At 41.2% G+C, this 12,386-nt stretch overlaps 1 protein-coding gene across 2 annotated transcripts in view; it reads right to left on the minus strand.

Moving 5' to 3' along the window:
• Nucleotides 1–12,386, minus strand: part of LOC108878920 (pre-B-cell leukemia transcription factor 1) — a 57,884-nt gene that overhangs the window by 7,571 nt on the left and 37,927 nt on the right. For both annotated transcript variants that reach the window (XM_018669962.2, XM_018669960.2), the window contains exons 3-6: nucleotides 6,462–6,706; nucleotides 4,370–4,560; nucleotides 2,151–2,286; nucleotides 470–629 (exon numbers count right to left, since the gene is read on the minus strand). In XM_018669962.2, the coding sequence (XP_018525478.1) occupies nucleotides 470–629; nucleotides 2,151–2,286; nucleotides 4,370–4,560; nucleotides 6,462–6,706 (732 nt within the window). The remainder of the gene's footprint in view (nucleotides 1–469; nucleotides 630–2,150; nucleotides 2,287–4,369; nucleotides 4,561–6,461; nucleotides 6,707–12,386) is intronic.

The following is a 12,386-nucleotide window of genomic DNA, read 5'->3' on the forward strand; positions in this document are numbered from 1 at the left end:
TGTTTACATGACTTTTTGACTATAAGAAAAAATATAGAATATTACCAGACTTTTCCTTTGAATATCAGTGCAGTAGAAGATGATGTGTACAGAGTTAAATAGTCATACATGAAGCGTATTGATTAATTGAGATGAAGACAAAATGACAGTAAGAATATGGCGACTTGGCATGGGGCTCAGGTTGGCTAAACTCTGACACAGCTTTGCTCTAGAAAGGTCGTTGTGCTTGTTAAGGGGAAAATATTTAACCCATTCATAGAATAATGGTGCATTATCTGGTGATAGGCATGCTCCTGGTACAAGGACTGCCTTTCTGTTACTCCTAATTCTGTCATTCATTAAAAATCACCAGCACCAGCATTGAAATAGCCTCAAATTGATATACTGCGATAGTTGCTTAGTTGTAGTAATGCACAAAGAGGAGGTACATGTCTAATAGCTGAGCAGAGCCAGGGACTTCCTGTCTCACCTGCAGAGTTTGGAGTTGAGGGTGAATTTGCTTGGCTTCCATGTGAGGATGCATTAGCCGCATTCACGGCAGTTCTCGCAGCGTACATGTTGGCTTCTTCTTGGAACTTACCAATGTTTTTCTTGTATCTGATTCTTTTATTCCCAAACCAGTTGGAAACCTGAGCAGACAAACAAGAGAATAGTTTAATTCACATGAAATCTTAACCTACAGAGCCTCTCAGAGAAATCATGGCAGTGTTTAGCTTGCATGGCCTTAATGGCACACGTAACACTGCAGAGAGCCTCTGTCAGAGGTAGGAGCTACATAGACTTGTGCTGTGAATCCGCATTAGTGCCAGAATGGAATGATTGCCAATAACAGTCTCATTATGTCACCATGACTGCAGCTATCATCAGAACTCGCGCAAGCACCAATCAGTCAACATCCGCTAACACCCATTACGGCTAATGGACTCCCAGATGAAGCCAGGGGGGTAATCCCAGCGCTAATGATAAACAACATTAAAATGAAAACCAAATCAATCCTGCAAAGTTTCCAATACACAGAGTAGGTAAACATTCTCCTTTATTATGGCCAAGAAACGGAAACCCTACAAATCATTCAGCTGCTGAGCAGCTTCCACAATCAGGCCCAGATGCATCCTCAAATCATTTGGTATAAATTAATGAAACCAATTGAGAAAACAATCCATTCCCACATGATGGATTCAAAACACAAACTGCTGTTTACCTTGGCGTTGTCATTGCTTTCCTTATTATCAATTCTCACAGGATTGAAACAACTTGATCGCTAGAATGCAAAGATGAAAAAACAGGGTGCCAAAATATTTTACTTTTTGCTTGTCAGCATCACTGGCACAGTCTCAAGACATCTCTATGTCTTTAGGTGTTCTTTACTGCAAAATTTATAGTTAATCATCACTGCACTGCACATGCCTGAAATGACTGCAGTGCTGATTTTCAAAGGCTCATACATTTGCTAATTACATCTATATAGAGCTAAAACTGCAATTTTCACCACTGATCTATTACTAAAATAATTAATCAATAGTTTTGTTATTAACTTCATCAAATAATGACAAATGCCAATCACAAGTAACCAGAGCTCAAAGGTTTATGATGACCAGAACCATAAAACAAAAAACATGCATTTTTTACAGCAATATGAAACAAAGAAAAGGAAATACTACAGGTATTTGAATCTTAATTATCAGAACAACTCATTATATTTATATCTGTTGTGTCCATTTGTGTGTCACAATTCACAGAAGTACTTTTACTGACTCTAGATTTTGTATATTCTGTGTATTGTTGGAAACTTTGATTAGCAATATGATGAGATAACTATGACAGCAGTGTTGACTTAAGATTGCGTTACTTCAATAGAGATACAAAGTCACTGGTCAAAAATAGCTTCGTCTGGTTTGATTTACAAAACTACAAACTCATGACATGGCATATTTATACTTTGGGTCCTTTGTTGTCTCAATGAAATGTAACTGCTAAAAGATTAGAGGAGCTGTCTGTACTCATGACAGTCAGAAATCGTATTATTAGATTACTTGCCGAGACTCTCAGAGCTGCTTCTTCAGGTTTAGAATCGAGTTTGTCTCACTCCCCTGTGTACAGTGGTTTTCCTACAGGTGGTGTGGTGTGTGTGGCAGTGATCTGTGGTTTACCTGGGCCACTGTGATGGCGCACTTCTTTGCCAACTCTTCTTTAGCCTCCTCGCTGGGGTAGGGGTTACTGAGGTGTGAGTAGAAATACTCATTCAGGATCTCTGTCGCTTGCTTGTTGAAGTTTCGTCTTTTCCGTCTGCAAAGAGAGCATCAGGAGTTAAAACAGGAATTAGGGGTGTGTATTACTCTCCAACATAGTGTTGTTTTTGATACTACCTATAAGAGTCACTGTAGTCATATTCAGAAAAAACTCATAGGGTCTTTGAAACTGAAAAAACTAAACCAGAAGTAATGAAAGTGGCTGTAGAGGATGGAGTGAGGCTTCCTTTTACTCTGTGTTTAACTGATCCTACGCAAGTTTCCCAATTACAGAATGAGTCAAAAAATTCCTACAGCTGAATATTCCCACGTCCATGTTTAGACTGCAAGTTTGACCCACTTAAGCTTTAAGTCACAATTAGCCATGCCCTCAAATAAACTCTCAGATTGCAACCATAAAGTTGGACTCCTTGGTCATGCTCCAAAAGTGAACATGTTGTCTTTGGTGTTGAAGTCACCACAGTCAAAGCCAGTCATCTAAACCCTATTTTTCAATAAGTCAAGCCTAGAATTCAAGATGTTAACCAGTAGACCAGTCTTCAAATGATGTGGTCTCTTTAGGTCTCACTGGTCTTGCCTTGGATGACATTACTTCTGTTGTGTAACTTTCAATTTAGCTGCAGTTTTACTGTGTGAGACACTTTGTCAGACTTCAAGAGAATACTTTGGCCCAGAATTGCTTCACTTCAGCTCTGTTTATGAGCAACTGAAAACAGCATTAGCAGTAGCAACACTAGCACATAGAGGGTCATAATAATTAAGTCAATATCTTCTATTTGTTGTTAACAGAACATACAAACTCACTGTTTGTACGTTAACATAGATGTTGTTTGCATAGATTTTTAATAGCAAAATGTGCAAACTAGATATTCTAACATATGAAAACTGAGTAAAGAATTAGTTTTTGATAAAAGATGACAACATCTTTTGGTGCAGTATCAAACCTCTGTAATTTTATAGTAATTATAATAGTATAATATAATAGTAATTGCAGCAAGTATCAAGTACGGAAGGTTGGCTGGCTTCATTTGTGATTACGTGTACCGAGACAAAAAGACAAATATCTGGCTGTTTAACCGCTCAAAGCTCCACTGTATCCACCCCCCTTTAATGTAAGAATTTTGACTCTAAACATACAGATTTAATGTGCTAAATAGTAAATACAGATAATACAGTAAAGCCTCAGTATCCCAACATTTTTAAAATGAATGGCAGCACAGAAACAAAGCTGAACTGATCAAACATGAAATACTAATACAAATTTTTTCAAGGTTTGGATATGAAAATGAACCCTGCGAAAGACTCCCACACGACACCTTAAATAGGCAGTTGTTGTATGCTGATGCCCATGAGTTGACTGACCCTCTATATCCTGCACCTATCAGGTCATGTCTGCATGTGCCACATCTAAAGAGGGCTTTACATAAGCTGGAGGGGAACCCTGTAAAATCTCTTTGCATGTATCCACCGGTGAGGAGATTTGTGCTAAAATCTCTGTCCCGCACTCCAAAAGCCTGCTTGAGAATATGTAAATGTGCACAGCATGGGCTCCAGCAGCCAGTAGATTAATCAGCGGAGCTGAGCATGGTAGTGCCTCTCAACCAGTGAAAGCTTTCCTCTTCCTCTCCCTTCCCCTCGCTGCAGCACCACCACAATCATTTGCAAGAGAATAGATAGGGAGCTTTGTAAGGGAGCGCATGCCTCATTTAAATGTTATGCCTCCAACTCAGACTTTGAGTGAGATTTATCCTTGGAGAAATGTATGCAAATCCAAGGCACGCATCAAAAGGGAACAAGCGATTACATTAAAAAAGGGAAACAGTTAGCGTTATGGAGCATGCAGGGAACTCTTATTGGCCAGTGTTGCTGTGTATGCTGGTCCAAATGGCATCCATAGATGCAAACCAGCCCAGTGTGTGTGGTAAGTAGCAAAACAGCATGTGTTACAGCATGTTTGTAGTATGATAGGCCTCCTACATCAGCCATTCATATGCATATGAGGCTGAGAGGGAAGCATGATGAGGTATTTGCAATGTTGTTAAATTGGGAGGTTATTTGCAGCGTGGAGCGTGGCACAGTGTGTATGGTTTGAACAGACACGTGTATACAAGGACACACACCTGGCATCGAGGAAGCGGGAGCGCAGGATCATGACGGCCTCGCAGGTGCTCTGTTTGAGCTGCATCTGGATGGAGCTGAATTTGCGATGGATGATGCTCACCATGCGCTCGATCTCTTTGGGTGAGATTGGCCGTGTGCGCGACTGCTCCCGCAACAGGTTCATCACATGAGTGGTGAACTCGTTACACGCCTGTATAGAGAATACACACGGAGGAATGAATCAAAAATGTACCAAAACACTCCCCCTAAGGCCAATAAACCTGTGAATAGGACCTTAATTTGTCAATACAGCTGTATCAAATGCACCATTACAGAAACCAACATCTGCAAACACACAGGATAAGTGCAGTACTTAAAATCCACAGATGAAGGAAGTCTGAAAAAATAAAAATCCAGCTCTTTGCTTAATGTAGTTCTGGGGCAAGCTTTCTCACAGAACCAAGGGGGAATATAAGCACTGATATATTTCATATTTAACGGAAGTGGTGATGGCAGTGTGTTGAGAGGAACCAATGACAGCTGTTCCCATCTCAGATGCACACTTTCACAGCATAGCCACCCTGAGAGACGAACATGCCACAACGTTTCATTCATCCCCCCTGTGTGACACCAGGCATGAATCTGCCACGATATTACACTCCGACTCTGTGTCTCTTACTGCCACCTCTTCTTTATTTCTTCTCCTCCTGTCGATTTCTCTCTGGATTTAGCCGTGTCAGGCTTTGTCTGAGTCTGTCTATCCGCATGTTCATCTCTCTTACTCGCATTCATCTGAAAGGGATGCTATTGTCATGAATGCATTGGTTATCAAGGCAGTGAGAGGAAATCACCCCCCAACAGACTTTCAAGACTATACTTGGAATACACACAGAGACACACAACATACTGCATATGATGGACTATTCTGGGGTGAAAACACAATCGTAAGTGAATTCTCACTGACAGTGATTTATATAGACAAAACATTTTGAGTCTACGAGAGCTGCCACCTGATTTAAGGCTGAGTCTGACTCAGAGGAGAGTAAAAGCCTGGATTAAAAAGTTCAGGAGAGCAATGATATAAAGAGTGTATGAAATCTATAGCTGTTGACTTTGTCTTTTTGAATCTTTTGTTGTGTATGATTAAGTGTCCAGAGCAGAGTCAAGTCTTGACAAAACATTTGCTAATTGACTAATTCAACACTTGTGCCTTTCTGGATGACGATAAAGTCGAGAAACATGAAGTGATGTATTAAAATCCACTGATTTGTTAAAGGGAAAATTCACAGATTTAACACAAGATCAGTTTACTATTCATTACATTACATTTATGTTTTATTTTTGCTTTCTCCTCTTGGTGGAGAACCCCACTTTTTACACGTCTGTTTTACATGTTGTTATTGTTTCTAATGGTCTATGTCTTAATGTTGTATTCTGTGAACTCCTGTGAACAGAGCTGTATTGTCTTTTGTGTTTCTGAAAGAGAAGATAACTCTGAAAAAATTACTCGATCAATCAATTAGTCGACTGACAGAAAATGATTCACTAATAATTATGACAATCAGCTGCTTGTTTAAATCGTTTATGAAGCAGAAATGTCACAAACATTTACTATTTCCAGCCTGGTGAATTTGAGTATTTGTTGCTTTTCTCTCTTTTATATCAGTGTACATTGACTATCTTTAGACTTTAAACAAACATTGTGAGGATACCACCTTGGCATTAGTGAAAATGTGACACACATTTTTTACAGGAAATTTGTATTAAAAAGCTGGGGTATGGAGTTTTAATGACATGGGTATTTACAAGGCAGTGAGGGTCTGATGAAATGATGCAGTCTAGTTGTATTATTTGAAATGAAAACTTGAACGTTGTTGGAGCAAAAGTAAATTTATTTCCTCCTCTGTATCAATTCTTCTGCATGAATAAAATTCATGGGTGACTGATTTTCATTTTTTCTGTTTTTTTTTTCACGTCTCTGTAAAGCCCTTGTAGCCTTTTTTAAAAGATCTATATTCAGTATTCTGCAAGTCTGTCACAATCAGTACTTTAGATGGGTCAAAAAATCAGATGTCTGGTGTTGTTATGTCCAGTCAGGTCTAATCTTCTCACCTGTTCGTACTTCTCCAGCTCTGTGTGGTAGATCTGTCTGATCTGGGACAGCTTGGCTCTGTAGTCAGAGTGCTCCGCAGAGTTGTCCGCCCCTGCCCCTCCCGAGGCCGCCGCTGCAGCCGCCGCCGCCGCAGAGCCTCCGCCCTTCTCTGGACCAGATACGCCCTCTGCCAGCAGCATGTTGTCCAGCCGCATGAGCTGGGGATCTGGGGGCTCCTCCTCCTGGGCGCCGCGGATACTCAGCACTACAATGACAGGAGAAGGTCAGAGGTCAGTCATAAAGGTCACACCTACAGTGGCGTGATGCACCGTAACAAGCTGTCAGCTGTGGAGCCTGACTGCACAGCTGACACTGCTGAGCTGCACCCACACATCCACCAGTTCATTGTGAGTGATGCAGTATGTTGTAACAAAGAGAGTCAAGAGTGCAGACAAATCATTAGGAGATGGATATATGAAATTCAAACTGGGAAGTTTACACATTATTAAATGACTGTGTCTTTGCACTCTGGTGTAAAAAGGTGAAAGTAAAGATCTGTATTTACTGCTGCTTCTTTCTCTCAAATCATCTTTGATATTCAAACTTACACATTGCATATTTTGAAGTAAAGTCAGATTGTATTAGGTTAAATCAACAGACACAAACAGATCTCACGCATTCTACCTTTACCCAGATCTGTTTCATTTCTGGAAAACTATCTTTGATTCCCTGCATTGGTTCAGTTTTCAACCCACAGTAACCAAAGAAAAAGAATGTTTTTTTGGATAATTAACTAATCGTGTAAATGCCCACAGTTTCCCAGTTCCTTTGGTTGTAGGGATTTACTGCATTTCTCAGGTTTATGTCTTTGTAAATTGAATACCTTTGTGTTGAATGGTCAGACAAAATGAGCAATTTGATGACATCTTTGGCTTTAGGAAATTGTGATGGATCTTTTACACAGCTTTCTGACAATTTATACATCATGCAATCATCATTTAACTGAGAGGTGAATAACTGATGATGAAAATAATCATTACTGCAGATTAAATGAGTGACCTTCATCTTGAAAAAATGAGGTATTTAATGATGACAAGTTAGAGACACTTGTATTTGTTGGGGAATCACTGTCTCTCACTTGTCTTCTCTTAGTGTTGCTGGAATCACACCTGTGATAAATTTTATTTGTATCTTTATTTATATTTTTTTTCTCTCATTTCCTCTCATCTCCTTCGGTATTATTAATACTGTTATTACTCTTATTGTTGATCCTTTATGGTACTTTTTCAGATGCTGGAATTGTAGCCCTTGTTTTTATTCTTCTTCTTCTCTTGTTGTTATTAGTTTGGGTGTTGTTTATGTGATTGAATGATGAACTGATGAAATAATACATGCCATATGATATCAGGGTTTAGTGTTGCATTGTACAGTAAATGGTAATCTTGAGTCTGGATGGCATGGAAAACAACACTCTGGCTCGGTGCCTCTGCCTTCCACTAGAGGTCTCCCTTGCCATTCTTTAGAAAATTCAAGTCCCCACCTTCCATTTTCTGAGGTGAAAACACTCCCAGACTCTGACTCGTCCTCCTCCATCTGAGAACCATCCATTTCAATATAAAACACCTTCTCCTTTGTGGAGTGCTCTGCCTCTAGGATCCAAATTGATCCCAGAGTGGACATCGAAAGTGCATCGACGGCAGCTGGCATTATCATTACAGGGCTTCGGTCACAATGCTAACAAGAGCTATGACTCTGTGACTTTACGCCCTGCATGTGTCAATAGCCATTTAAAATGTTACCACTTGTCATTTGTCGCATTGTCATTGAATGAGAAGGGACAGGCAGGGAGCACTTCATTAATTCAGAGACAATGGGAGTGCTTGGTGCATTAACCTCAGACTGCTGTCCGGGTTGGTAGGCCTGGGCAGGGGGTCACTGGGATGAGAATGAGGCCTGCTGTACTAGTGGAGGAAAAGGAGGGGGCTCCCTCAGTCACCCACCCTGCCTTTAAGTGGACTGGAAATGCAAATATGGCAACTGTTGGTGAGTGGAAGAGGTCAGGGGTTCAGGCCACAGGCTCAGCAGGAGGTAGATTGAGTGTGGGAGGAGTGTTAGAGGAGGAGGATGAGGAGGGTGGAGGGGGGTCTCTTGGGATGGCAGCACTGTACAAACATCCTGTCTCATTACCCAGACTCCTTCATCACTCCTGTAATGTATGGACGGGCTTGGAGGGGAAAATCTCGGATGGCTTCACACCCGCCTTACCTCCACACCGCTGCGAGTGCAACCACGTTATAACCCGATCAAACCTGCTCCATCAGAAACTCTAAACCCGCCTGTCTGCTTTAGTTAAGGTACATCAGCAGAGGCCCCCACTGATCCCCCGGCTCCTGAACACTCACCAGTATGGAGACACAGTTTTTTTTTCTATAGTTACCACCTCATAAATACCAGACTGAAGTGGGTGTTAAAATGAGAGCACACCACAATATCCCATGGAGGAAAATGAGCTGCACTTTCTGGAAGTAATTTTCAGCAGGAAAACAACTCGTAGTGGAACATACTTAAAGAGAAAGAAAGAAAACTGACAATTTTGACGCAAACGCACAGAGAGAAGCTACATTAAGTATTCTAGGGTGGATTGAAGTCAATTAGATCAGTTACAATGCTCAGAGGATTCAGATAATGTCTCAAATGCTGAATGATTTCTGAATTTGGCCTATTGTTTTGGACAACTCATCACACCCCCCTTCCTTAAATACAAGAGAAAAAGTCAGAAAATAATAAGTAAAAGCACAATTCAAAGAGCGCCAGTACAAAAATGTTAGGGAGGAAGCTCTTTTAAGATGTTTCTACAGAAAATCTGTAGCCAGATTTCTTCTTGAACCCATAAAATGTCTAGACTGTCAAATGAAAATGGAACATAAAAATTCCCCATGTCCACAAAAACGATTCGATTCATGTCTGCCAAGTTCCAGCTTAACATTCATGAAGTGTTTATTTTACTTGGCTTGGAAGCACCTCCAACATCAGTCTTATAAGAGCGACTGCTGCAGAGAAGGTCATTTCTTAGGAGATCTCTTGGAAAGGAAAGAGAAAAAAAATACTAGTAGGCTGACTTTTTTTTTAGAAAGACGGAATAAGAAAGGTCATCGGCAAATGGAAAGCAAATGACTACACTCCTCAGAGAGGGGTAGTCTAGGCAGAGAGTTATACTCAAAATAAATAGGTAAATGTGTCTTAAACTGACAATTAGCACAAACTCCGCCATGATCCCCAGGCCTTGCTTGTTGACATGTGTATACCCTCACTAATCAGCCACATATCACATCCTCTCCTCATGCGCAGCCCAGATCCCAGCTCCATTCTTGCTGCTGATCCAGCTGTCTTGGAGAGCATCTGTCAGGAGGGACCCAGGAAGGAACAATGCATTACGCCATGTTGGCTGTGTACTGTCATCCCTCATTGACAGCACACTGTCACACTTACACAGTGTCCTCTGAGCTGGGAACAAGTGAAGTAGCTGCTCCCTATAATATCAGCTCTTCCTGCCGCCTCTTATCATACAATCTGATGGGAACTTGCTCAGAGTGGGGTTAATGTGGATTTCGGCGAGGAGGATGCAACGGTGTTCAATTTTAATTGAAGTGACTAATCAGCGTGATCCCTTTAACAATGACAGACATGACAGTAACAGTCTCTTCCCTTGCAGTGGGTCGTTTCCCCACATGGAGAAACCACAGACCTGCAGTGTTCGGGAGTGATGGAAGCAAATGATGATTTATTTATTCCATCCTGAACCTAAAGCACATAATTAAAACCATGGAGGGATTATCTCAAACAAATAAAATTAATAAAGAAAAGAAAGGGATAATGTGCCTCCATAAAATCGGCTTTGCTGTGGGTCATAATTACACGACTCAGTGAGGGCCACTTTATTGGCTAATGGCAGCCTAATTGATTCATCCTAATGTTTTTCGAGCCTTGGGTCTGCTGGGCACTCCCTGTCCAATAGTGCTGGTGAACTTACTTAGCCACCCGCAGACAAACATTGAAGGTTCTCCTAGGGATAAACAATTATCTGAGTATGTGTGTGTGATCTGGACCTCCCTCCCCCTCGGTGCACACACATTTTCTGTATGTCTCTAATGGATGCCATTTCCCTCTTGGAGGCGTTTCAAAGATGGCTTGTTGTCAGACGATGCCTTATTCCTCCCTCCTGTTGTTGACAAGCAATTCTCACAAGGAGGCAAGCACCAGGCTTTATTGCTTCACTTTATTTTGTGTATTAATATGAATGAAAATACAGGAATTTACATCAGCTTTGGCTTGCTGACAAATTCACTAATAACATGCAGAATGCAGGATTGTGGTATAATGTTGGGGGGCTACCTTCATGCATCATCGTGTTTACGGTGTAAATGTATCTCTGTGAGGATGGATTAGGTCAGCACGGTCGTGCACTGGTCGGTGGTTTTACTGCTCTGTGTACACACAGCGAGACAAAATGTCACAGAATGAGAAGACAAGAAAAGTAAACTGCAATAGGAGAACATGACATTTATTTAACCCCGCAACATCTGGCCTTTTGCAAATCAAATCGATATTTAATACAAGCCCAGGGCAATTGGCTTTTGGAGAGGTGGATGTTTAACTGTCTGGTCGTTTATCTGGGAATATTTATTTCATTTCCACACAGCTGAGGGAAAAAGCTTTTGCTCTTTGAGGATAAGCTCGGAATATCATGCTTGGAGATGATTTACGTCCCTATTTGGGGGAGAGCAGCTTGCCCTCGGCCCCCCCCCCCTGTTGCTTGTTTTCAGCAAGCACATGTGTAGTGTTCGCCGTTGCCCATATATTAGTCATTCGAGAAGATTGGCTTGTGGCCTCATATGAAGATGGGTGTGGGTATTAAAATATTGATTATTAATTGAACTACTAGCAACAGAGATACATCATCATACTTTAGAGTTTGGGGTGAGTCTTAATTGAACAAAGACCGATGAGTAAACTCTTCTCTCTGAAGGGAATGAACCGTGGCAAAACAAAAGTGGGTTGGCAGCCTGGGGCTAGAATCATAACTAGCTTCTCTGGAGAAATGTTATCACTGTGGAAGGACACAGGTCCGTTATAGACTGTCATATCATCTTGCCATACATGACAGGAGTTCATAAATGTGACAAATATTAAAATTGACAGCAAATACAAGCAAGATCCAGGTCTAAAAATACACTTTTGAGTCAGTGACAATATTTGGGATTGTATCAAAAGCTTGTCAGGGGATTAAGATTTCTTCCAGGACACTGCTTGCATCTTCAAAATGATTCAGTTTTTTCATGGCATAACAATATCAGACTCAAAGAGTTGCAGCACACCATGCTCTGCAGTCCAGATATCTTATCCTATCAGATTAACGGAAGCAAATGGCAGGCTGTCAAAAACCATTACCATATGTAATCCCCTTCTAGATTTCGAAGGCATGTCAACAGGGACTGTTGGCATGGCAGCCTGTCATGATGATCGGGTGAATGGGGGAAAGCCTGATGTTTAATTAATGATGTTGGGCCGTTCTGTCACAGTTAGCAAGATGGACAGTCAAATATAAAGGCCTCTGACAGAGATTGGGTGCCCTAGTTCAAACTGGCAGACACCTTCAGAGGCCCTCCATTCTGCACCCAGATGCTGAAATGTGATCCACGGTGTTACATCACGGGTAGCAGCACAGGGAGAGTCGGCCAAAAGTGACACACGATACTGGTCAGGTGACAGCATGTCCAGGCAGATCAACCACCGCCTGGCTTGACATTTGTAAGAGCACTTTGATTAGAAAGGTGAAGGGCACAACACTTAAAGTGACACTTTCATGTCCATTTTTTGTTCTGTAATTGAATAACCAATCATCCAATAGTAATTCAGTACGTTCACAGCTTATTAAAACTTTTTCT

The sequence above is a fragment of the Lates calcarifer genome, linkage group LG17 (genome assembly GCF_001640805.2).
Source record: "Lates calcarifer isolate ASB-BC8 linkage group LG17, TLL_Latcal_v3, whole genome shotgun sequence".
Classification (NCBI taxonomy): Eukaryota; Metazoa; Chordata; class Actinopteri; family Centropomidae; genus Lates; species Lates calcarifer.